This window comes from Pogona vitticeps, chromosome 3 (assembly GCF_051106095.1).
Source record: "Pogona vitticeps strain Pit_001003342236 chromosome 3, PviZW2.1, whole genome shotgun sequence".
Taxonomy (NCBI): domain Eukaryota; kingdom Metazoa; phylum Chordata; class Lepidosauria; order Squamata; family Agamidae; genus Pogona; species Pogona vitticeps.
In genome coordinates this window covers 107,570,995-107,598,866 of record NC_135785.1, presented here as the reverse complement: position 1 = coordinate 107,598,866, position 27,872 = coordinate 107,570,995, and the positions used below count along the sequence as shown (strand labels likewise).

At 40.5% G+C, this 27,872-nt stretch overlaps 1 protein-coding gene across 1 annotated transcript; it reads left to right on the top strand.

Annotated features, from left to right (window-relative positions):
• Positions 1 to 25,668, top strand: LOC110083663 (uncharacterized). Its single transcript, XM_078389000.1, has 7 exons — positions 1 to 199; positions 1,587 to 1,727; positions 7,188 to 7,286; positions 8,081 to 8,164; positions 19,468 to 19,566; positions 23,309 to 23,392; positions 24,071 to 25,668. Exons 1-7 carry the CDS (start codon positions 1 to 3, stop codon positions 24,448 to 24,450), a joined length of 1,086 nt encoding a protein of 361 aa, XP_078245126.1. The 3' UTR covers positions 24,451 to 25,668.
• The last annotated feature ends 2,204 nt before the right edge of the window (positions 25,669 to 27,872 follow it).

Here is a 27,872-nt window from a genome sequence, read left to right as displayed (position 1 = left end):
ATGAGCACAACTGGAGACTTCTTGGAAACCCCTGTATCTAATGTGGTAAGGAATAATTCTCCCTGCTTCACCTTGTTGGACAGTTTTCTGAAGTCAGTAAACATCCTTATTCATAATCGTGAGGCATTTGGGTCATTTCTTGGCCTCCTTCATCTCTCTCCAGTGCACATTTGCCTTATGGACAAGAGAAAAAGAAAGGGTGAGAATTTTCTACTGTTGGTTTAAAGATCTTTCGGTGAGACTAATTAGCTAATGCCTGTAAATCCAATCTCGAGCAATTATCAGGTGAACCACTTGGCAAAGGAAAACAGTTAAGTCCTTATGAGTAAGAGTTATATTTGGCTCTACAATGAAAGGCAGCAGGCCTTGTTCTGGAGTCATTTCAGGGATTTTTGTTTGTTTTTGGTTTTTTGGTAACAATTTCAGTCTCATGGAAAACCTAAAGGCGAAACCTTTGCACCTGTCAACAAAACTGCCACGTCTACATCTTTATTTCAGAATACAGCCTGTATTTCAGAAAAGAGCAAGCAGAGGCATATATGGGGTGGCGTGTTGTGCTGTGCAGTTCTCCTGTTCACACAGAAGCAGAAGTCTCCATGCTGGGGAGAAGCAGAGTTTGCAATAGCAGTCTATTAGTCTGGGTTTGGAAATAGAATAAGGCAGACATGCTGGGATTGCCTCACAATATGTACACAAATGAGCAATTCTGTGGCTGGTAGCAACAGAGATATGGGCCATTGCCAGGCAGTAACATACTTATGGTTGCAGCAGAAGATCTGCATAACTGGTTGCAAGCAATCCTCTTCCGTCAAAAGAGAAAAGAACGATAGTTCACATCATATGTCACATTTCTATGACATATTTGTTGAAAGCAGCCACTTCAGGTGGAAGCCCAAGAAGGACAGAGATCAAACCACAATGTTAGGATTATGCTCTAGGGCCCAGAGCATCATTCTAGCAATGAACAGCTTCAACACATCCATTTCATTATGTTCACTCATCCATCTTAAAAATAATCTGAAAGTTGAGTCAACTGGACTTCTTTCTTATTAGGCTGAAACGTTTCACTATTCATCCAAGTAGCTTCTTCAGTCTGAGGAGAGTTGGTAGGAGACCCCTGATATATCCTCCATGTTGGTTTCACTTCCCCCTGGTCTGAATAGGTTTGTTAGATGGACAAAGGATGGGGGGGGGGTTAGTGAAAATGCCACTTCTGCAGTCCTTCTCCACCCATTGCCATGGGTTGTTAAGAGTCGTTAACAGTTGTCTTTCTGGTGTATGGTCCTGATCTCTCTGGGGACAGATGAAAGGGCTGCAGGTTTTATTTTTATTGTTCTATAAAGTTCTACTGCAAAATTGACTTTAACTGTGAGTTGGTCTAAAGTGGAATTTGTGCACTTACTTTGGGGGCAGGGGGGCAGAATGCCTCCATTCTTTCTTGACAATTTGTTTGGCTTATTAAAATTGCATCAATCACTTCTTGTAAACATATTTCACTGTGTTTTGCCTCACACAATAAGGTATGATAAAAAAAAGTTTAGCCTACTCTCTGGGCAGGATAGAACACTGGAATAGATAGGATTGAGCTTTGCCCCTAGAGTTCTCATCAGTAAACAAAGTGGGTGGAACACAAAAAAGGAAAGCTTATTCACATTCAGAAGCAGTGAAAGTAGAGAGTCAGGCACATTTGAGTCTTTCCAATAGGGAAGCTAAATCTGTGCTTGAAGGTAAGTGAAATTCTGAATCTATGAAATGTTCATGGGATTGTGGCGTAATACAGGCAAGTAGGAGACAAAATGTTCTTAATTTTAAAAGAACGTCTTATGTAATATTGCTGTTGTGGCCAAATTCTCCCCTGAAAATGAAAGCCTGTTGTATATTAACTAGGGAAACATAGACATGTATATCATAATATATGTAAGTGTGACTGTTCATAGTACAATTATGGACACATGTTTATTCAGGAGTAAATCATATTAATCTCAATAGGCTTTACTCCCACATAAGAGAACAGCCCTGTGTCCCTCTACAGGGCAGAAGGTGGATATTAAATAAATAAATAAATAAATAAATAAATAAATAAATAAATAAATAAATAAATAAATAAATAAATAAATAAATGTAGGTATTGAATTGCAAATTAATGAGTCAGTTGACACAGATTAATCTATTTCAAAATAATGTGGAAAATAACTTGTAACAACAGTGACAGCAAAGCACCATTTTTGAATCTTGATGTTTGTCACAGGAGGGAAGCCACCTCTCCTATGAGAAGTTCCTTTGTATATGGAATGAATTAATTATTTTCCCCTCCATTAAAACTAACCTTTATTTCATTGCATGATGGTCCTGAATAATTTAAAAAAATAAATTCCAGTTTTTCAGTCTGCAGCTTCCTTGTTTTTGGGGAAGGAGGGGGTTAATTCTTCATTAAAAAGGTCCAGATTTTCTTATGCCTGATCTGAAGAAAAATTACACAACCCTAGGTTTGATATTCTGACTTTAGTTATGTAATCATCCTATATCAGAATCCACTTTTGTTAGAGCCTTTATTTATTTATTTTTTATTATTATTTTTATTATTATTATTATTATTATTATTATTATTATTATTATTATTATTATTAGTAGTAGTAGTAGTAGTAGTAGTAGTAGTAGTAGTAGTAGTAGTAGTAGTAGTAGTAGTAGTAGTACCTCTTTGTTTTAAACAAAAATTGCATTGAGTTATGGATACAGGCATAATCTTTTACACACACAGTTACAAGTCAGCTTTAGTTTGTTACTCTAAAGAAAATACACATGGACACAATCCCATTTGGGACCGCTGAGTGTAAGGGAGGCTTAATCTTCCATCCTATAGCCTTTTGTGTCTTCTTATATTCCCTACGTCTTCCTACATGGTGGATTATTGATACCAGTGTAGGAGTCCCAACTACCTCTGCCATTTTCTATTCCCTGCAAGGATAGTTCTCTTCATAGAAATATGCATAAGGCCTGAGCTGTAAATACTACATAGAGGATACACTTATCAAGCAGGAAAACCTGAAACGTCTGTGGGCTGCTCATAATGTCCACCATCTTGTGGTTAAGTAGCCATAGGGATGTGCAGGAAAAAAACCTTTCAGTTTTGAATCATTCTGGGCTCTTTTGTGGGGATGCCTCATTCATTTTTTGTTCTTTCAGGGTAATCTCAAGATTAGACCACTGTAATGTGCTCTATGTGGGGCTGCCTTTGAAGCTGTTGCGGAAATTCCAGGTGGTGCAGAATGCAGCGGCCAGACTACTTAGTGGAGTGAAAAAATACCAACACATTTCACCCACTCTGGCCGCATTGCATTGGCTGCCCATCCGGTTCTGCATCGACTTCAAAGTGTTGATGCTTACGTACAAAGCCCTAAACAGTTTAGGGCTTCGATACTTGGTGGAACACCTACTCCCACCAAGAGCTACCTGTGTCACTCGTGCAAGCCAGGAGGTGAGGCTGAACGCTGAGGGAGGCCCGGAAGGAAAAGACAAGAAATCAGGCCTTCTTGGTGGTGGCTCCTCGCCTCTGGAATAACCTACCTCCTGAGATTCGTGTGACTCCCTCGCTGGGTATCTTTAAAAATCAACTAAAAACATGGATGTTTCAGCAGGCCTTCCCTCCAGTCAATTCCTGATGTCCCCTTTTTCTCCTCCCCCCCATTGTTTGCCCCCATCTTGTTGAAATGTCTTCTATTATGTAAAAACTGTTTTATATATATTAGTGGTCTTAACCAACCAGATAGGCGGGATATAAATAAAACAAAACAAAACAAAACAAACAAACAAACAAACAAACAAATAAATAAAATACCTGTGCTTTCACTGAATACAAAAATCTGTCAGCTCATTCTTGTTCTTTCACTTAGTTTCCCCCCATTCATATTAATATTCTCACACTAGTCCAAAAGAACCCCTAAAATACTATAAAAAAGCAGGGGAAAGTCAAATAATAGAATCAACTTAAAATTTCTAATAAACTCTTTAAAACTACTTCAAACAAGCAAGGGAAAGTAGGCAGTTGATAGTAAACTAGCCAAAATAACATAATTTTTAACAATCAGTCTAATAGGGAAAGAAATCCTGATATTCACACATGTGGGTAAAGAGACAGTATGACATACAGACACACAGTTCCCCCTCCCAAGAAACAAGAAACGCAAGGAAGCAAACAAAGGCAATAATGTTGCCAGCTCTGACTAGAATATGGGTATCGGGCAGATTTTTCTCCCTACTACCATTAGTACACAGTGGCAGGCTGCAAAATAATGCAGGGAAGGAGACAGAGGAGAAGGTGAACATCATTTTTAAAAAATCCAAATAATAATCCCAAGGAGGTGTGTTGGCACCATATGTAGGCTGTTTGGCAGTAGCAGCAAACATAATCTCAAGAAAAGGGGAAGGCCAAAAAAAAAAAAAAAAGGCAAAAAGAATCTGCAGGCTCAGATGGACAGCACAATCAAGATAGATGGCACTATGCAGCTTAGGAGCAGATTGATCCCACCCAGAAGGAACGGGTTGAAGCAAAGAACAATCTTCAATGGGTTCCAACCAATCCAGATCCTTCTGCAACTGAAAATCCCAACTCCCCTCCTCCTGGATATTCTGATTGGCTGCTAACAGCAGGCCTTGTGGAGCTGCTTGACTGAACCTTTTCTGAGCAATTTGACATACAAAAGGTGAAGGAAAGAGCAAATGTAAGGGAAACAAAAGTATTTGAAACTTTCATTAAAATGAAGTATTCAGATTTCAGAGGCTCTCTTTGAGAAACTAACAAAAGAATCTGAAAACAAAAGAGCCTCTTCCATGTTTTTCATCCTATTCATTTTAACCCAGAAGTCTCATCCTGGAAGCCATATCGAAATGGAGAAGTGTGAAATCTCTTGTTCAAGCTGTCAAGCTGCGCTCACTCTTAAAGCCTTCATTAGAACACGCTCATCAGTCTTTATGCCCATTCTCCATTTACCTCACATTTACCCCAAATTGTCTAGTTACTTCATATCACACTGGTTACCCTAATTCAGTAACACAAAGGTGGCTGTATTATACAGGGATTCAAGCCACACTTAAAAAGTCAACATGATTTGCTTGGGTCTACAAATTCAGTCTCTCACACACTGAAGAACCTACCTTTCATCTCAAGTTCTTCATTTCAAATTTATGAGGAAATGTAAGTTATTTGTGGGGTTAAAACAAATCAAACAAAATCTTTACCCATCCCTTATATGTTCATCATTATTTTGTACACATGTTTCAATGGGCTAACTTTAAAATTGCTCATTGAGTGAATGATTACTATCTGTTTCTATCCATTGATCAATCCAATGTTTTTCAGGATACATGAAAAGTCTTCCAAAACCACTTTTCTAGGAATGAATTCTCTTTGGGCTTTGGGTTGTCTTATCTTGGGAGTGACCTGGTCACAAAGCACAAACCCCGATAATAGCTGCAGATGTGAAGATAAAGCAAACAGATGTCCTTTCATTGCTGGGATTCCTGGCAACAGTGGTTTACCAGGCCCTCCTGGCCAGAAGGGCGATCAAGGTATGTTTAGAGAGAAAGTGCTTCTTAAAACTTGGTCAAGTGATTATTATGTGGGTACATTCTTTTCTCAAACCAGGTTTACTGGAAGGTCATTCTGAGCAAGGAGTGAAAAGGTATCATGGGAATTCAGCCATACATTCCGCACCACCACTGGAATCCAGCCATCTTTGTCCAATATCCATCTTTTCAATCCCTCTTCGTTCGTAACTGAACAGCCAGAAGTATTTGTCCCAAGGACCAATGGCTGATTATTACGATAAGATGATGCTAATCATGCTTTGAGGCACAGCATGAAATCAGTTATTGTTCTCCATTTAGAACAACTTGGAATTAATTGGCCTAATTATATGTGAGATGCAACTGGAGTAAACATCTCTCTATCCATTTTATTTATTACTTACGACCCATATTGACATCACTGCCACATAATAAATAATATGAGCAGCATACAAAACCAATGAAGCATCAGAGTGTAATATAAAACAATGAAAGTAACTGAAAAAGCAAAACACAATTAAAAACACAGATTTTCAAACTGTGTACCCACACTGAAATATGATAGAGGCTGACGATGAAAACATTGTTACAATGATAAGTAAACCTTGCTGAGATGTCTGATCCATAAGTAGGGTGCCATACTGAAAAGATCTCACCTTCCATGTTAGTAACTCAGGTAACATGATTAGCTGGGAAGGAGGATTGGAGGGGGTTCGTACAGACAGTTATCCTGGTTCGAAGCTGTTCAGTGTTTTCAGTACTGTATTAAAATCAGCATTTTAAATTGGATCCCAAAATCCAGCCTGGGAAAGCTGGAACTAAGTCCATTAAAAGAATGTTGAAATCTTGGAGCCTTGATCATATGTCTGTAACAGCGTGGGATGGAATGCAAAAAGGGACAACTTTTTTAAAAAGTCACATGGTTCTTCTGTGCAATCTGAAGGCACGAGTGGTGATCCCTTTATCAGACTGCAAAAAAAAAAAGAGTTTCAAAATGGGGGGAGTGGAGGCTCAAATCAGAGATGCATGTTTCAGATTCCACCTCTGCTGGTGTGGACTTAAATGTCTCTCCCAATCTTGTTAGATAAACGGGCGCTGAAGCCAATTCAGATCTTAACAAGAGCCTATGGAAATCTGGCAATGAGCAGTGTGTTTGAGGCATGTAAGTCCTGCCCCTACTTCTGGCTCTAGATGCAAGCAGTTGAACATCTACATAGACAGACAGACAGACAGACAGACAGACAGACAGACAGACAGATAGATAGATAGATAGATAGATAGATAGATAGATAGATAGATAGATAGATAGATAGATAGATAGATAGATAGATAGATAGATAGATAGATAGATAGATAGATAGATAGATAGATAGATAGATAGATAGATAGATAGATAGACAGACAGACAGACAGACAGACAGACAGACAGATAGACAGACAGACAGACAGACAGACAGACAGACAGACAGACAGACATTAAATTAGCTCTTTTAAATCACAAACATCTGATAGTTATGAAGTAAATTTATTTAAAATTACTTTGCCTAGCCCATGCATGCCAATTTGTATTTCTTATTATTTGTTGCATGTTTCTTATTGTCCCTGTGATTTGTTATGATCTCAAGGAACACAGGGACCTCCAGGAAAAGCTGGCCCTCCTGGCCCTAAAGGGGACTGGGGACCTCCAGGTGAAAGAGGACCAAAGGGAGACCATGGGGGAAAAGGTACTGAACTTCTTCAACCAAACCTTCACTAGCAGACAAAATGGTAAACCACTAGGTATCAATGATGCAAAGGTTATGTCCAGATTTCTGGGAAACATCTGTAAGATAGAAGGCAACATTTCAGTGCTCTCTCTCTCTTTCTCTCTCTCTCTCTCTCACACACACACACACACACACAAATCCTGTAATAATTAAGTAAGAGCCATCTGAAATCCAAATATTGGAGAACATTTGGTTCTTTTGATGGTGGACTGCAACTAGTCAGCACAGCCAGTAGCAAAGGACAGTGGGAACCGTCAATCTGAAAATACCAAGAAATCCATGCATTTCACACCCTTGGTCTCTAACTCAACTGACTGGGCATAGACCAAGTGAGACTATACATGGATAACCCTTTAAAGAAAGCTGGAAACTTGCCAATTGACAATTTAGTGGAGAAACGAGAATGGACCAAATGAATCTGGGCTCAAGTTCTCTCTCCAGAACAACCAATAGGCAAGAATACAGCTTTTTAAAAAGTGCTATGCCCATCAAGCCCATAGCTAAATCTGAACAATAGGTTTTTGTTTGAAAATGAGGATCATCAGCCCTTTTTTTAGTCTGTAGTTTTGACTTCTCTGCACATTACAAGGACTGTTAAAGCATTTTGCCATAATTCTGAAATGGGGGCTAGTGTTTTTGAGGTCAGACTGGCAGCATGTTAGGTTTCCAGTTGGTGTGCTTTTTCAGGGATTTTTTAAAAAAATGTTTTGAGGCAGGTTTCTTAATAGTTGACTTGATATTTCACAATTTAGAACTCCAGCGCCTTCAATCTGAGGTGGCCCTTTTGAGAGATCTACTGGAGGAGTTGAGAAGCAGCATCCTCAGAAACCAAAATGGTGAGAAAAATTGCATGAGTTAGCTATGATCCTGTATTGTATATCATTTCTACCAAATTCTATCAGTTTTGTCTCTTGAATATAAAGGTTTGAGGGTTAATTTACCCAGAAGACTTATTTATGACAAAGCTTTTCTCATGGTTATGCTACTTTATACTATCGGCATAGGACAGAATCCATATTTTTTTAAAAAAAATCCTCCCTGCACATAGAAAGCCAACATGTCACAGAAGAAGCTCTGGTAAATCTACCAATTTTATAATTGGTTCTGAACCTTGAGAGCTACTGGAAAAAAAATGTCCCTGGTTCTGAGTGGCCATGTTACCTGGTTAGATGTGCTTCACCTGATTCTGGGCCCTGTTATCCAGATATCTTTCATGGCCCTTCTTGAACACACCTGATCCAGAAGGAGTTTTGAAAGAGTTTTGTCCCCTTTCAGTCTTTACCTGCCCACCCCTGTGACATCCAAAATCTCCAAATCTATCACATTGCAAAGTCCCACCCTCTTTTTCATGTTTTGGCCCAGAAATCTAACGGACTAGGATGCTGCTGACATGCAACCCTAGCTATGTGGCCACTCAAAATTTGTTCTTAACTGCTGGCGTGTTCTGAACTTGTGTTCCTTTCCCTTATTTTAAAGTCAAAAGCCTTGCATGAGGGTCGTTGCTACTGCATGAAAGTATGTTAGTTTTACACAGACTGAAGAAAACAGTACTTTTTAATATAGCAAATAGCTTTATTTTGTTGTCTTTGGGTTTGTGGTAAAGGAATGTCTCTACAGTTTCACTGAAGACAGAAACAGCTTGTTTCTAAATAGCTCTGTGAGTTGGGTACCTGGCTCCAGAAGCAAAGACTGGGGGGTTTAATTCCCCGTTTTGCCTCCTGGTGGAAGAGCCACCTTTGTAGCCTTGAGAAATATAAACAGTCCCAGAGTGCCTCCAGAGGAAGACAATGGCAAACAACTTCTGAGTACTCTATACCACAATTCAGACTCAACTTGATGGTATGCAATTAATTAATGTGGGACAAGCAAGAGAAGCCTGAAGCTTCTAAAACAGTCAAAACACACAACAACAAAGTGTTCTGCTTCCTGAGCTGTCTTTGGAAGGCCCATCCACCCCACACCCACACAATTTTAAGTCTTAAAATTCTCCACTGCATAATATTGCAAAGTTACACAAAATTCAGGCAAATAATTGACTACAGGCTTGGTGAGGAAGAGAAAAGTTTTGAGAGTTGGCAAAGCGATATGAGATTCATTAAGAGTACAACATATGACACATTTGGCATTTCCCTTTAACTTCTGAAATGCAGCAAACCTTCTGTAAACTCATAGCAAACCGTGCAGCTGTTTCAATAGTTGGGATTTCCATTCCTCTTCTTATGGGCCATCAGTTTGTTTCTGACCTAAGGCAAGCCTAATAGGGTTTTCAAAGTATGTGAGATGTGAAAGTCAGGCACAAGAAATTGAAGCAGGAACTCTTGAACTAGTGGGTGGAAATCTGCTACTACTAGTTACCTTCCTCCCTTTTTGCCAGAAAAGCTGTACAACAGGGTTTGGGTTGTTAATTAACCAACTCATCATTAAGTCAATAATAATGAAGTGGACTATGCCATTCACTGAGTATCTAAGTCTTTATCCCAAAGCGTAGACCTTTTGCTGAGTCTAATTATTCTTTGCTCAGGAAGAGTAGACTGAGAGTTGGAACGAGAGAAGGATATGCTTAGTTCTTTTTTCATGGGTAAAGGGGAGGGGCCATAGATCAAAGGTAGACCACATATTTTGCTTGTAGAAAGCCACTGGTTCAATCTCCAGTGTCTCCACTTAAAGGAATTAGGGAAGAAGCAGAGGTAGTGACCCCATATGAGATTGTGGGGCGCCTAGTGGCCTGAGTGAACAGTGGTAAGTTAGATGGCCTGGTTATCTTAGTTACCCAAATAAGCGTTCTGCTTGTATACTTTCCCAGAGCTCTTGAAGCACTCTCTGACTGGTTTTACAATTTAATTAGGGAGGATACACATTGCCCTCCTCCTCCTCGGTGAGCTGAGTACTCTAGTTACCAATCTCAGAAAGGTAGAAGGTTGACTTAATCTTGAGCCAGCTACCTGAGCCTGGGATTGAACTCATGTCATGAGCAAAGTCTTCACTGCAGCACAACAGTTTAACCACTGCACCATGAGGCTCTCTAGACAGTTTCCTATTCTCTCTTTGCCCCATTTAAAGCCACTTTCCTTTGGTTGTTTTGTAACACATTTGGGGGTATAAAGGTCAGAATTTGTGACACTGGCTTTTTGAACTACAACCCTTGGATTTTCTAAGCCAGGAAGTATCCTGGGAATTTTAGTCCAAGAAATAATTTTTCTATATTCTAGGAAACAAATGAAATTTCTAAACCTTCATTCAGACACATCACCTTCCAGGCTGCTTTGGTTTAAAAAAATAGTTACAATAATGGTGTCAGTCAATTGTGAATTCCGTGTGATGGGGCATTTGATGGAGTCAAAACTTAATAGAGTCATTACTGCTGTGATGTTCCTTCAGCTCACTTGTTCCCAAGCGGCAGAAGCGTTGGTGGAAAGCTCTTCAAGACGGACGGCTCCCAAGGCAACTACGAGGCTTCCAAAGCCACCTGCTTCCAGGCTGGTGGACAACTTGCTTCCCCAAGGAGTTCCGCTGAGAATGCAGCTGTCCAGCAAATAGTTGCAAGGCATAACAAGGCGGCATATTTGGGCATGAATGACATGCAATCCGAAGGCATGTTTACATATATAAATGGGAGTGAAGTAAGATACACAAACTGGGCAAATGAAGAACCAAATAATGCTGGTGGGAAAGAGGACTGCATTGAAATTTACCTGGATGGCAAGTGGAATGATAGGTCCTGCACAGAAAGGCGGTTAATTGTATGTGAATTCTAATCTCTCTCCTGGTGGCTCTGATCATCCTTTGCATAGTTACAGTATTTGTAAGATCTCAAAATCAGTCCCATTTAGAAATATTTCTAGGAAATGAAGCCTACGCTTAACTTCTGATGACCAATCGCAAAACAAGCACTCTGGAATTCGGGATACAGAGATGGAAAACATTTGTGTAATGACAGGTGGATATCTTCAACAATTCAAGGGAGCTTCACTTTTAAACTGGAACTGAATATCTCACCTAGTTTCACTCTGAATATCTTCCTGCTTTTATTATTATTATTTTTTTCGTCTTCCTCTCTTATAAGTAGCAGCAGAGTCTTTGACATAGTAGTGTTTCTGAAGTGCCCAGGAAGAAATGTCAGCTGAAAAGTGTTCCTGAAATTAATAATAAATTTGGAAGGAAGAAGATCCTTTTGTCTGCATCTTGTGTAGGTGTGAGTCAATGTGCAAGGTTAATCTTGCTGGCTTATCAATGCTCCATTCAGTGTGGGCCACTATTATAAAGGGGGGAGAGGGGTTGTATAGCACAACAAAATACCATCACCAGTATTTAGGATTTGATCAGCAGCATTAGTTCACCTTGTATGATTGTACACTATTTACCATCTTGCATCCAGTGAACCTTGGCCTAAATCAAATTGCTAGTCTCAACTAGAGTAGATCCACTAGATTAATAGAGCTTCCATAAGAGATGGTTGCCTATTCAGAAACTGCTTCAGTGGGTCTGCTCTAGGTCTGTCAGTACGAGTGTTCTTTCACAGCTCTGTTCATGACACAAAGTTACATGCAGACTTTATCCATATCTAAAGTAAACCTGTAGAAATGGCTGTGACACAACTCATTTAAGTCCCATTGATTTCAGTGGCTCTACCTACTACATGAAAGGAGTGAGGGTTAGCACAGGTACAAAAAGCGCAAGCCTTGTTGCTTCATACCTGTCTGGCGAGCTGGCTATGTGCTTATGAGCCCTGCTTGCTGCTGCTAGAGAAGCCTCTGGCACTCCTTTTGTCAATTTCTTCACCAGCATTGCAGCTGATTGGGGGTAGCCCCCCACCTGATCCACATTGATGAAATTATTCCTGAGGCTTCAGCCATAACTTAGGTGGTGGGGCATACTGGAGTTCATCTAGCGTAGTGGTCCCCAACCTTGGGCCTCCAGATGTTCTTGGACTTCAACTCCCAGAAATCCTGGCCAGCAGAGGTGGTGCTGAAGGCTTCTGGGAATTGTAGTCCAAGAACATCTGGAGGCCCAAGGTTGGGGGCCACTGATCAGGGCATGTGGGACTCAACTAGCACGTGGTCTGGGGATCCTCTCAGTATATGCACTCCCAGCTGTCCTCTAGCTTCAGAGTCTCCTCTATATTGTATGCCTCTGACACCTCCTCCCAAGCATTGCTCCATGCCCCTTCTTTGCCCACATCAGAGAATATTTCCTCTGCTCCATCACCTCCCATCTACCTTCTCTAGGTCCCCTTTTATATTTCCCAAGTCAAAAATCCCTCCCACTTCCCTGCTCTCTTCCAGGGGTCCTTCTTTCCCCTGCTCGTCCCCTTCCTGGTGTTGTACTCCTTTCCCACCTTCCTCTAGAGAGCCTTCCTTCACCTGTCCTCCCCTCTCCTGGGGTTGTGCAACCTGGCCCATACTCTTCTCAATCCCAGTGATGGCTGATGCCTCAGTCACACCTTGCATCTCTGGGAATGGGTTTGGAGCAGACGGTCCACTAGGGGTGCATGCAGCAGTGCCCCCCTCTCACAGTAGCCTTCCCATATTTTCCCAGCACTTTGTCTACCATTTTGTCCTTAACTTAACTACATAAAACATGTTTTAATAGGTGTCACTGTGATCTCTTTTTCTCTGGAAGCACTCTTAAGTTTGTATCCCAACCATTAATAGCAGCGTGTGTGGAGATTTTTTTATACCTGATTATGTCCAACCTAACTTAAGCAAGGGATTGGACTCAATGGCCTTATAGGCTCTTTCCAACTCAATTATTCTATGAATGTCAGCAAAAAACCAAAAGCAAAATAAAACAGTATCTGATTTTCATAACTTGAGATACACATTTTGAAATATATATAGATACAAAGAAAATATTTGAAGGGTTTGACCTCTTAGCTCATCTATTTCTCCCTCAGCACCTTCACATATCTTTCAAACTCACAGAATTCCCTTCATACTTTCCTGTCTGAATTCTTTCTTTCTTTCTTTCTTTCTTTCTTTCTTTCTTTCTTTCTTTCTTTCTTTCTTTCTTTCTTTCTTTCTTTCTTTCTTTCTTTCTTTCTTTCTTCCCTTCCTTTCCTTTCCTTTCCTTTCCTTTCCTTTCCTTTCCTTTCCTTTCCTTTCCTTTCCTTTTCTTTTCTTTTCTTTTCTTTTCTTTTCTTTTCTTTTCTTTTCTTTCCTTTCCTTTCCTTTCCTTTTCTTTTCTTTTCTTTTCTTTTCTTTTCTTTTCTTTTCTTTTCTTTTCTTTTCTTTCCTTTCCTTTCCTTTCCTTTCCTTTCCTTTCCTTTCCTTTCCTTTCCTTTCCTTTCCTTTTCTTTTCTTTTCTTTTCTTTTCTTTTCTTTTCTTTCAAGGGATGCCGCTAAAGTGCTCTGTGTAACCTTGTGATTTAAGACTATTTTGCAATCCATTGAAATAAAAATGTTGGTTTGCTTTAGCAAATAACAGGTTTGTGTTCTTCAGTTCTTGCTTCATCTGACTCATTGCTTCATATCTAAGGAAGGGACTTAGTGTTGGGAGTTGCCTGCCACTGGAATTCAAACTGACAGGGAGTAAAGCTCTCTTTCACAGTTAAGTAAAAGTGAGTGAATCTGATCCAGCTGAATTGTACAGAGAGAGAGAACGTGAAGAAGGTAAGCTGGTAACTTTTCTTTCAGTGCTGCATACATAGTGACTTTTGTGTATATAGTGTGCTTATGTTAGAAGAGACAGCACAGTTGTACCCAGTCAATCCTTCCTGTGTTGCTGCTGTGCCAAATTCTTAAAGATTTTTGACAGAGTTAAATGAGGGGCATTGGAAGAACAAAACATTCATGCAAAACAAGGATTTAAGTCCTGCCGCAACAAAACATGCATGGAACATACCTGCCAAAATGGCAACCCTGAGATCAAGTTTACATTTAGATGCTATAAAGGTTTTGATTGACTGTGCATATGGAATATCGGTGATAAGTGCTCCTAAATGGAATCCATCAGTATCAGTTCCCACATACATGTGACAGCATTCTGGCAACACAGCCAGGAAGAGTTTATATAGCTGCCAAAATCCCATGGTGTTAGTGGAAAGTCTGCATAACTTGTAGCTAATTGATGAGCTAACAAGACACATTTCAGTTGCACAAGCAGGCATATGACCAGTCTTGTAACAAAGGCATGTCCTACCACCTCATCAATTAGCTGTAATTACTCTTGGCTAGTTATGTAAGGGACATGGTGGTGGTGCTGGTTAAACCACAGAAGCCTCTGTGCTTGCAAGGGCGGAAGACCAGCAGTTGTAAGATTGAATCCATGCGACTGAGTAAGCTCCCATCACTTGTCCCAGCTCCTGCCAAACCAGCAGTTTGAAAGCATGTAAAAATGTGAGTAAATAAATAGGTACCACCACAGCGTTCCGTGTCTAGTCACGCTGGCCACGTGACCATGGAAACAGTCTATGGACAAACGCTGACTCAATGGCTTGAAAACGGGGATGAGCACCATGCCCTAGAGTTGGACATGACTGGACTAAATGTCAAGGGGAACCGTTACCTTTACCATTAGTTATGTAAATGTTACACAAATGGCAGTAGGATTCTGCCCATCATTAGCAGCATTTATTGCTTATGTTTGTTACCTGTCTTTTACCTCTCTATTAGAATTGCCTAATAACAACCTATTCTGCTTCTGCATGAAACTAATGGCATGAAAGCATGTAAGCACTGTATTACTACTACTACTACTACTACTACTACTACTACTACTACTACTACTACTAAGAATAAGAATAAGAATAAGAATAAGAATAAAAATAAGAATAAGAATAAGAATGTACTGCCAAGTCAAATCTGATTTATGGTGACCCTTTTTCAGAGTTTTCCAGGTAGAGAATACTCAGAAGTGGTTTAATATTTCCTTCTTCGAGGGCCACCTGGGACTGTGTAGCTTGCCCTTGGCCACACAGGCTGGCTCTTCTGGAATGTTCAGTGGGGAATTTAACTCCCAACCTCTGGCTTCACAACCAGATACCTAAACAACTGAGATAAGCTACAGTCAAATTTTCAAAGCTGACACTAAGACACTGTACCAACATCCAGTATAACCTACACAGTATAATTGGGCATAGCACAACTTAGCAATAAATAAATTGTAAGTCTGAACTAACAGAAAATAATAAAGTTTAAAAATTAAAAGAATGCTGTGCAGCAAGTGAGCATTAGGATGAGAAACTATTTCAATATCTTGGTTTCTGTTCTGCTAACCTCTTAACAACCCCTGAATAGAATAAACAAGGAAGAATTCACTCTGACGTAATTGGACCAGTCCAGTGATCTCTATCTAGAAAAGCAAATTCCCAACATCATGCTACTCTCTAAGATCAGAGGTGATACAAAAAGGTCACCATAAATGGATAAGTGGGGGGGGGGGGCAGATGAGGACAAAAATGGCTCCACAGGTCAGGTTGCAAAGTCTCAGGGCATCTCTTAAAGCCTTAAGAAAATGCTGTGCTTCTCTGGGTCACGAAACAGGGAGACAAATCTCAGGGCAAGCAGCAGTAGAATAAGCAAATTCGTAGTTTTTGTGTGTGTGTGTGTGTGTGTGTGTGCGTGCGTGCGTGCATTTATTTATTTATTTATTTATTTATTTATTTATTTATTTATTTATTTATTTATTATCCAGCCCATCTAGTGGACAAGCTACTACTCTGGGTGGCTTGCAATGAAATGATGTAGACATAAAATAAAATTAAATAATAGCCATCAATTAAATCATCAAACAAAGAAAAAGTGACCCTAAATTAATTATATATAAAATCTGACTAATACAGAAGGTGGTGGCAAAACAGAGATACAGTAGTTAACAGAAAAATAACATCGCATCAGTAATTAAAGAGACAAAATTAGCAAGCGGTAAGACTGCGGAAGGTCTGAGTGAACAGCTAGATCATACTAATGCCACCAAATCACCACCACTGCTACCAATCCCAGTAGGAGAACTGGCAGTGACCATTTTTAGACATTACAATATGGGGGGGGGGACACCATATAAATGTTGGGAGATTGACCACCAAGCATGGTATCATAAGGAAAGGGGGGGGTGGAAATCCCAAAGTCTGGAGCGAAATCCCAGGAGGGCTCAGTTCTGACCCAAGACCTGAAGTTTCCCATAACTGGATTTCATTGACCTTAAAAAGATTCAGCTAGGGATTCCCTATGTCCTTTTGTGTAATTACAAGGCAACTGAGTCAGATAAGCGGGTGACTTTGGCAGGTGCCAGCAGAGCATTTGATTTCCCAGAACATGCCCCACCCAAATTGCTCAATGTCCTTCTGCCAACCACTTCCTTCTGTCAAATGAAGGGACTTCTTTGTGTGCCTTCCATTCCCCTTGTATTTACCAGATTAGCCAGCCTATTCCAAATATATAAATGTCAAATTAAACTTTAGGCAACAGAGACAGTCACTACCTGCCAAACTGTTCTGTCAATCAAGGAATCAAATTCAACCCCACCTGCTTGATTGTGACATAATCTCCAGGAGCCATTCCTTTTGCTGTGGGTAACAAAAACATTCGAAATCAAGTGTCTGCACATTGCTTACCATTAAGGATTCATTTGAAACATGAGCCATCCTCCCCTAAAGGATATTAGCAGTGGATGAGCATAGTTGCCCAATTAGAGGCTTGATTTAAGGTCCTTGCTTTCTCTCTCAATCCTACAACTGCTCACCACATTCCTGTATTTTTACTAGGGGTATACTTCAGACCCCACCAGATCCTGAAATAAATCAGCCAGGCTTGATCAACCTGGAATCCAAACTAAACTTGTAGATCAGGCACACTGATGTTCATGAAGCTGTGTAACAGGCCTTCACTACCCACTCAAAATGTAAGCCCCACATTTCTTATGCCTTCTTGTCAACTTAATTAAAATTAAAAAGAAGGAGGCTGTTTAGGTCGACAATTCCATTGCAGGATTAATGGAGTTGACTCCACAAAATATCCTAGGTAGCTAAGGGTATTTCCTGCAAATAAATTCAGTCTCACACTTTTTTCATTCTTCCCTATGATTCTGAGGTGTGTAGTCAATTCACATTTTATTCAAATGCAAACAGCTTTTTCTAGGGTGTGGTTACACTTTCTTTTCTCAGGAGATTGGCCATCAAAAACATCCCTAAACAGGGTAAATTCTGTCCTTTAAATTCTCTAGACCAGGAAGGGGAAACATGTGACAAATGTTGTTGGGCTCTGATCCCCATCAATGTTTGCCATCCTGGTCAATTGTGAGGATTGATGGGAGTTATAATTCATCAATATCTAGAGGGCCATATGTTCCCCCGCCTTGCTATAAATAGTGAAGATGGCATATGTTAAGCCCCTCAACATAGTCCAATGATCGTTCAGTGACATTTATCTGAAGATGTGCTGCTGTAAAGTTATGGAGTTTTCCTTCCAGTTGTTTGGTGTTAACAAATAGTCATGCTTCTTGTCTTACCATTACAGATGCCTATAGGATTTAAAGGAAAACATGTAGAATGATACTGTGTTATTCTTCCTTCTTACTATTCTTGTTCTTTTCAAATAGAATTAACTGATCGGCTGGATAACATTTTTCCATATTAAACAATTTAGCAAATGCATTAGTGTTCATAAATATTGTTATCAATATTAAAACACATGTCCTAGGCCTGCAGTGATATACAACCTTGCTATTGGAAAGCCATTTCAAAACTATTTCTTAGGATGTAATTGATCATTAATCTGTTTAGCCAATGTTGACTTGGTTTGCTATTTATAAATGCAATTGCCTCTTTCTCTTTCCCTCTCCGTCTCTCCCTCTGTCTGTCTGTCTGTCTGTCTGTCTGTCTGTCTGTCTGTCTGTCTCTCTCTCTCTCTCTCTCTCTCTGTAAAATCTAAACATTTATTAAGAGAAAGGGGGGAGGGAATCCTGTCTTTTGCTAGTAGAAAATGTAAGTCCTCATCAATTTCTGTGCACAGAGAGTGAAGGCATGTTTCTGTGGTGAGTGTCCACACTCCTGACTTCCATGTGTTCAACCAAACTATGGACCAAATCACCTGTTAAGAGAAATGCCTATTTCCTGCTCTTGCAACATTTTCCCTCCAAAGACTCAGATCCTTCAAAGGCTCTTGCCTGCGCAACTGACACTTCCAAACAAAGCCTGTATTTACATTCTGAAGAACAACACTGTGTGCTACACACAGACATTTTTCACCTCTTAAGGGAGCATCACTTAAGTGCGTGCTTGCTGCATCCGGTAATTGAATCTGTGTGTATAACTCTTTTTAAAAAGCACATAGGAAAATGAATTCAACCAGAAGCAGCAGTTTCTGCCCCTGTTTCATATATTCCTCTTGAAAATGTGTATATATACGTACATTGAGTGCATCAGCCTAGAACCTGTTTTATCTCAAGCAGTCTTATAGGAGGAAAGGAAAAATCAGTCTTATAACTCTCAGTATGACAGGATAAAGTCCAGACACTGGCTTACCACCTAACATAATGGATTTTGACATTTGTTTTACCCTCAGATCTCACCCTGGAGATATGCAGTTTTGTTCTTTCTTCATCCTCATGCTGGGAGTGTCATTGGTGAAAACACTGGACCCTGAGCCATGCAGATGTGAAGAAAAAGTCAACACCTGCACTGTTGTTGCTGGGAGTAATGGATTGCCAGGCATTCCTGGGAGTCCTGGATTACCAGGAAGAGATGGGAAGGAAGGTCGTCAGGGTGAAAAGGGGGAGCCAGGTACAAAACGAAGACTTGCCAGTGGAGCAGTTGAAAACTGCAGGAAGTCCCTTTGGGCACAAATTGCCACACAAATTGCTCAGTGGTGAATTGTTATGTCTGGCACACAACGAAGGATGTTTAGGAAGTTGTGATTCAAAAAAGTAACTTTCCTGAGTTCTGAAAAGGTCCCACGTTTAAACCCAAACACCTGCACTCGGAATGGCAGATGGGCTAAGAGAGGGGGGGAACTGTCAATCACATCCCCTGAAGAGATAAGAAATGTGACAATTGGTGGACAACAATTCAGAGAGGTTATTTATTTGCTCAATAGTCTCCAGAGTGTACACTATCCTCCATAAATGTTCACATAAATACAAAAAGGGTCATTGGTTATATTTTCTCACCTGTTTTGCCTTATGTTTTCATCAAACCGTTTGGCAGGATTACGAGGGACACAGGGTCTCCCAGGAAAAGCTGGACCTCCTGGATCTAAAGGAGACGAAGGGAGAAAAGGTGAAAAAGGTGACAGCGGGGCCACAGGTAAAGTATGGTGGTGAATACAGTGAGGGAGGGTGGAACAGAGAGAGGCAGGCACAGAGAGTGAAATTTTGTTGAATTCTGTCTGGTTTTCATGCAATAGCTAAATAGAATATAATGAAATCTTCAGTGTTTCCATGTGGTGAGATAACATTCTTAATCCTAGGGTGGTAGTGATATCTAGCTGTCCCTTCAAGTATAAAAACATTACAAATTGAGTGAGTTATCCATTTTTTCAGCAAGTATGATATCACCTACTTCAGTCTAGACAAACTAGTACTATGTTTGCTAACAATTTGCATTTAATGGTTAAATTATTCCATTAATTTTCACTCCTCCATCTGAATCTACTTCAGCCGTATACAAATTAAACAAAGAGATAAAATGCACCCTTGTCTGACAGTTTGCCAGATATAAAATTTTCTATTTCTCCCTATTCTGTCCTAACACTATTTTGTTGTCCAAAATACTGGGTATACATAAGGACAATAACTTGTTTCTGGAACACTCATGTCTTTCAGAACAACCCATAAATTTATATGAGCTGCACAGACAAGGTCTTTGCTATCATCTATAAAGCACAAACCAACTGCATTCTGAAACTCTTTAGTACACTCCAGTAAGCAATGCATTTCCAGTGTGTCCTCCTGTTCGGAATTGAGCTAAATATCAGGAATTTCTCACTCTAAATATAGCAGAGGTCTTTGGTGCAAAATCTTGAACATCAATGTGCTTGCATGGGAAACTAATGAAATGGACCTATAGTTACTACCCTATCTGGCATCTCATTCCTTGGAAATTAAACATATATAGAATAGAGATGGGCACAAATTAAAAATGAATCACCAAATTCATTCAAAATCACTTAATTCATGATTCATATCATCAATGCCCCTGACGAATCATTAATCAATGAATTCACTGATTCGTTTGGCTGCAAAATATCCCCAGGGCACCTAGAGACACTAAATTGCAGGTAAGCTCCCTCTCCTCTACAATCCACCCACGTTTGCTGAAGACTGGGTTTCCCCAAGCCAGCTGCTAAAGGGCACTTTAGCAGGGGGGTGCACTTTGTTGAAGTATAACTTGGATGCCTGAAACCCAATCTTCACCAAACCTGGAGATAATTATAGAGAACAATCAGTAGAAGCTTTTTTTGTGTGTGATTTTAGTATCTCCAAGTGCCTGGAGGAACTTTTTTGGGAGTGAGCAAACTGTGGTTGTATAATTTGGACATCTGAAACCCAAACTTCACCAACCTTACAAAGTTTATAGAGACAAGTCAGGAGAAGTTTCCCTGAAAATTTGGTGTCGCTTGGTGCTTTGGGGGCTGTTTTATAAGGTTTTAAAGTAAAAGAAAAAATGAATTGACAAATCAATTCATCAGTTTGTCAGAAAAAAATCATAAATTCATAATTCATGATTTAGTGACCTCGACAAATCACAAATCAAAATGAATCACAATTTTTCTGATTTGTGCCCATCTCTAATATAGAACACATCCAGTCTATGTGCCCTCATTTTGTTTTTCATATTTGTTGGCATATTCTTTTCAGGATTCAACGTCTACAGCCTGAAAAGCTCTGTTGGTGATTTAGTTGTCCCTAGCAATTGATCTGTCAGGTTTAGCATTATAGCCCATGATTACTTAAGTCGTATCAGACCTCACTGTTAGATTCACCTTATTTCTTCTGCATTGAAAATTTACAAATGTTGCTGTTGCTGCTGTTTAGTCCTTAAGTCATGTCTGACTCTTCGTGAGCCCATGGACCAGAGCATGCCAGGCCCTCCTGTCTCCCATTGCCTCCCATAGTTGGGTCAAATTCATGTTGGTAGCTTCAATGACACTGTCCTCGTCCTCTCTCGTCCCCTTCTCCTCTTGCCTTCACATTTTCCCAACATCAGGGTCTTTTCCAGGGAGTCTTCTCTTCTCATGAGATGGCCAGAGTATTGGAGCCTCAGCTTCAGGATCTGTCCTTCTAGTGAGCACTCAGGTTTGATTTTCTTCAGAAAGGATAGGTATGTTCTCCTTGCAGTCCAGGGGACTCTCAAGAGTCTCCTCCAGCACCACAATTCAAAAGCATCAATTCTTCAGCAGCCAGCCTTCTTTCTGGTCCAGCTCTCACTTCCATACATCACTACTGGAAAAACCGTTGCTTTGACTATGTGGACCTTTATCAGCAAGATGATATCTCTGCTTTTTAAGATGCTGTCTAGGTGTATCATCACTTTCCTCCCAATAAGCAGGCATCTTTTAATTTCATGGCTGCTGTCACCATCTGCAGTGATCATGGAGCCCAAGAAAGTAAAATCTGCCACTGCCTCCATATCTTCCCCTTCTGTTTGCCACGAGTTGATGGGACCAGTGGCCATGACCTTCATTTAGTGTAGAACTGTGTTTGAAACCAAAACAAAATACCACCTTCATTTCAAGACAAGTGAGGTATAACTTTCACTGGAAAAAAACTCCATGGACAGAATTTACAAATTACTCTGTAATAATTGAACACATCTTATACCAGTGCATTTTAGCTCACTCATACCTAGTATTGTGATGTTTATATGTTCTAATTTTTGCTTTACAGTTTCAAGCTGGTCTCAAGGCCATATTATTCATAAAATTGACTAGGCCATATCATTAATAAGGCTGACTGGGGGGCCTTTTTTTTCCTGGGGCACCCTAGAGTTTTTAGCTGTGGAGTGAAAAATTGAATTGTCAGAGGGAGTCCAAATACCTGAAAGCCTAAGTGCCCATCAGTGGGTTAATACACCCCTAGCTGACCTTGATCCATGCTTCTAACATTTTAGTTTCCACTCTCATATATCATGCAGCTCTGGACTTTCTTTTCAGGTCAGCAGCTGAGTATCTTTTCAAATTTAGTCCAGTTACTTCATTAAAGATAGTTTACTTCTACTTATTGTTAGCTTTTCTCTAGTAGTTGATTGAGTACCCTCTAACATGGGAATATTATTTTTCCAGTATTGTTTCTTATTTATCTCATCATTTGGTTTTCAAGTTATAAATCATTCTGAAATTGATTACTTGCCTCCTGCTATGCAGTACTAACAAGAATTTGCTTGAGTGTCACTGTCAATGTTTGTGAAATGTCTTACAACAGAGTCACTTTGCTTAGTGTTGTTGCTTAGTAGCAGCTCTTCAAGAACTTTTCTGCTCTCATCAGTATTAAAACTAACATTTCTCTTTTACTGATTTGACAATTAAGTCCTCAAAAGTGTGGATGCATGCTAGTCTGATACCTTAGCTTTGACCATTCTGCCTTGAGTGACCCTGCTAGAAGTCTAGTCTCTTAACTGAACTTATCTTCCTGACAATATTGCCCTCAGCTTCCCTGATACATTTAAGCCCTATCACCTCAATGATGTGTGCATTCAAGAGGTTCTGACTTGGAGTTCCAAAATCTGACACCACGTCGCTAAGCTTGGAAACACTTTGTGACACATACTATATGGTTATATCAAATAAAATAGAATAGATTATATGACTGAAATACATATATATCAGTTCATCCACTGTTTACTCAATCTGCTTCATGCATCTGATGAAATGGTCTCTGGCCAAATATTTGATTTGTTTCTCTTTGTTGACTGCACAGGAGAAAGAATGAGAAATGTCATAGTTGAGATCTGTCAAGAACTAAAAAGACGCTTCCTCATACCTGTGGCTTTTTGTTGTTGTTAATACTTTAACGCAAGCAGAACATGACATTGTGTTTTTGCCTTTCAGAACTTGAGCTCCTTAAAACACATATTAGTGCTTTACAAGCAGAAGTTAACTCATTGAAAGTAACTGCAAAGAAAACCCAGCAAGGTAAGATAGAGATGAACTTCTTTGAGAACAAGTGAACCAGCTTCCATTCAGTGGAAAGTTATAGCTCCAGTGCAACAGTGAAGGTGATCTGAGATCAGTCCAAACTTAACATCAAAGGTGAATCCTTTCCCAGTCAAATAGGTTCAGCATTTTGGACAGCTCCTGGGAAGTTCTGACCAAAACCCAGAGCAGATTTGCAGCTGAGTTTATGTTAGATCCCTCAGCCTCCATTGCTTCCATTAATAATCTTTAAAGATGGGCACTTACCATGGTTCAGTGGTTTAGTGCAGTTTACTGGGTCAGGCTTACAGGTCTTGTGGAGGCACCCTGGATTCCACACCCTGCCTCCTCTTGTGGACTCCCCATCAGAAGCAGTGCCATGGGTTTCGCTCCCCTTCCTCCTCCTCTAAGTAGGTACCTGTGGGAGAAGGTGGGATGCAGAATCCAGGGTGCCTGCACAACACTTGTGGGCCTAATCCAGAGAGCCACTCCAATCATCCAAACCACAGTAAGTGCCCTTCTCTAGTAAACTTCTTTGATATCACATGGTACTCCTGTGACTAAAGTAATCCAATGAGCTTATAAATTAATGCCTGGATCAGATCCAGGTCCTTATCTTCAGTTTTTTATGACAAAGCTAAGTTTCAAATAATTAACTCATCTTGTATTGTTTGCCAGGCATCCTACGTTATATTTTCCCAAACATTACAAGAGCTGGAGCAAAAATATATGTATCCAACGGAGCTGAAGGTGATTTTGAGACTTCAAAAGAAATGTGTTACCAGTTTGGTGGCCAGATGGCTTCCCCAAGAAATGAAGAGGAGAACAATGCTGTACTGCAACTTGCTAGAAACTATGGAAAAAGTGTGTTTTTTGGCATGAATGACCAAGAAACTGAAGGAGTTTTTAAGCACCTAAATGGTGACCAAATGGAATACTCAAACTGGGCAAAAGGTGAACCTAATGGGGTTCATGAAGACTGCATAGAGATTTATTTGGATGGCAAATGGAATGACAATAGTTGTAAAAAGTCTCAGCTAATAGTTTGTGAATTTTAATTTGACTTAATTTTTGTCCAATTGTCTTACTTAGGTAGTTGATCTATGAACTTTCTTAAGCTCAAATATCAACTTTGAATACACAATGTAGTTTTGTGAGAAAGATCCCTTCTACACTGAGATCTGAGGAATAACATTTTTCAGTGTCTGCTGACTGAATAGAGTGCAAAGATCTGATCATGTGCTGGACCAAATTCACAGGATTTAATTCCACATGGTTCACTTCAAGTGGTATTTGCAATATCAGCAAGTATATTCTCTCTCTCTCTCTCTCTCTCTCTCTCTCTCTCTCACACACACACACACACACACACACACACACACACACACACACACACACACACGTTTGTGTGCATTTGTCTGCAATATTACTACTGAAATCATGGTGTTATCAATATGCTACATTTTAAAGAATTTATTAAACCACCAATGCTATAAACACATATAGTAGTGCCTCAACTTACGACCATAATCCATTCCAGAAGATGGGCGTAACTTGAAATGGCCGTAAGTCGAAGCACCATTGCCCATAGGAATACAATGAAACCCTATTAATCCGTTCCGGCTGAAAAAAAATGCAATAATTAAATAAAAACAAAACACTGCAAGTCCCATAGGAACGCGCTGGGGCCGAAAAACAAACACACCAAAACAAAACAAAAAAACACAGCCAGCCCCAGCGGAAAGCTATGGGGCTGGGTAAAAACACTCAACCCACACACACACAGCCAGCCCCAGTGGAACGCCATGGGGCTGGGGAAAAAAAACACAACCCCCTCCCACACACAGCCAGCTCCAGCAGAATGCTATGGGGCGGGGGGGAACACAAAAACACCCCGACACATGCACAGCCAAACCCACCCTGCAAAACAAAGTAACTGTACTTACTCAGGAGCAGAAAGCAGTTCCAGGCAGTTCCAAGCCTCCTCTGATGCACTCACTCTAACTGTTGGGGTGAAGGAGCTACAACAAAGCAGCCTCTTCGCTTACCAACAGTTAGCAAGTTTGAATTTCCTGCCTTTTTCCCTTGCCTTTTTCCTGGCGCAAGCTGAAGCTCTGGCCACAAGATGAAGCAAAATTTTGCAGCCGGAGCTGGTCACAACTCAAAATGGTCATAAGTCGGGATATTCGTAAGTCGAGGCACCACTGTAATGCCTGTTCTTGTAAATATTAAAGACCTGTTTTTGATACAACAATAAAGCAACACCTAGTTCATGATGCAAAGTTAATGATATGAAGTCGCCTTTGATAGCTATTGAATCAGTTTATACTCTCAAGATTTAGTAACACTTAATTGCCTATTCACAATCTGGGGATCTTCCTGACCTTCTTTGTTAGCACTGCTTTTTGATATATATATATCACACAATCATTCCTAGAAACTAGTCTTGCTATGACTTGAGGGGTGGGGAGCATTTTTTTAAATTCTAAAGAAGCTTTTTGAAGAGGTTTAATAGCAAAAAATATAACACTCTTGCAGATGCCATTGGCACTGATAAGAAAAGTGGCCATATGGAAAAGGTATCCTGCACTTCTGATCGTTGTGAAGGAGGAGGGGCTGTAACCTGTGGACTTCTTATTCCTACATGTCTCTTGCAGGTGTAGGAGCCCACTCTTACGTGTGGCCAGCCTCAAAACGAGAGGCAAGAAAACAACAGCTGAACTTCCGCGGTCGAGCCTCCTTCTCCAATGTCACATAAAGTTTCTTTTCCTTACGGAAAAGGAACCTATGATGTTCTCCAACCTAAGATAATCAGATGAATCCTACAGGCTCTGCTTGAAAGCTAAGCTTCAAATGGATGAAGCTGGGGGGCTTAGTCTCTCCCAGTTTTGCCCACCTGGGTTCTCTGTGCAGCAGCAACAGACGAGACCTGGAGGGGAGGTGGAGTGGCAGTTGTCTATTGCGATTCCATCCCCCACCTGGTCCCGCAGTTTTCTGGGTCCGAGGGTGTATACTTAAAGGTGGGCGCTCGGGATAGAATAGGGATTCTGTTGGTGTGCCGTCCACCCTGCTGCTCAACAGTCTCCCTTCCTGAGTTGACTCAGTTGGTATCGGAGGTGGTGTTGGAGTCCTCTAGGCTGATAGTCCTGGGTGACTTCTATGTCCACGCTGAGACCAATTTATTAGGAGCATCTCAGGACTTCATGTCCTCCATGACAACCCTGGGTCTGTCTCAAGTGGTTTCTGGCCCCACACATATAGCAGGGCACCCTCTGGACCTTGTTTTTTCATGCTGGGCAGGATGATGGTGATCTGGGTGTGGAGGAGCTCTTTGTAGTTCTGTTGTCATGGGCAGATCACTGCCTGGTGAGGTTTAGATTTAATGGAACTCTTAATCTCTGCAGGGGTGGAGGACCTATTAAGATGGTCTGCCCCAGGAGACTGATGGATCCAAGTGGTTTCCTGACAGCTCTTGGGGAGTTTCCTGTTGCTTTGGCAGATGATTCTGTCAAAGCTCTGGATGATCTCTGGAATGGGGAAATGGCCAGGGTGGTGGACACAATCACTTCAAAGTGTCCTCTCCCATGAAGTAGAGCCAGGCAAGACCCCAGTTCACCAGGGAGCTGGCAGAGACTATATGAGCAGGACAGAAACTAAAGTGATGATGACAGAAAACTCAGAGTGAATCTGACCAAACACAGGTGAGAGCCCATTTGAAGGCTTATTCCGTGGCAGTGGCTTTGTTGCTGCCATTGCATCTGCACAAAGTCATCCAGTGGAGTTGTTTCAAGTGGTCAGGGGTTTAATACTTGCCCCACCAAATGAACAAAATATTGAGCACTACACAACATGCTGTGAGGAATTTGCACCACACTTTGCAGATAAAGTCGCTCGGATCCGCTCTGATTTGGATGCTGTAATTGATACAGACCCAGTGGATGTAACTTTGGCCCCGGCTTGTCCTGTTTTAATGGATACTTTTCAGTTGGTGCAGCCTGATGATGTGGAAATGATTCTTGGAGAGGTGAATGCCACCACATGTGCGCTGGACCCTTGCCCTTCCTGGCTCATAAAAGCAGCCAGAGGAGGAATGGCTGATTGGATACAGGGAGTGGTAAAAGCCTCCTTGCAGCAGGGTAGGATCCCTGCTTGCTTAAAAGAGGCAGTAATAATAATAATAATAATAATAATAATAATAATAATAATAATAATAATAATAATAATAATAATAATAATAATAATAATAATAATAATAATAATAATAATAATATAATTTATTGTCATTGTATGTAAGTATATACACAGTATACCATACAACGAAATTCACAGACACCCAGAGACCAGACACATGCACACACATAACATTCCCCAAACACTCCCCACCCACTAGAAGTCCCCCACTAAAAATACAAACATGTACACCTCAGGCCAAGTAACACAGTCCAACTAATTATTCACTACTGGTGGTCTTTAAGCTCAT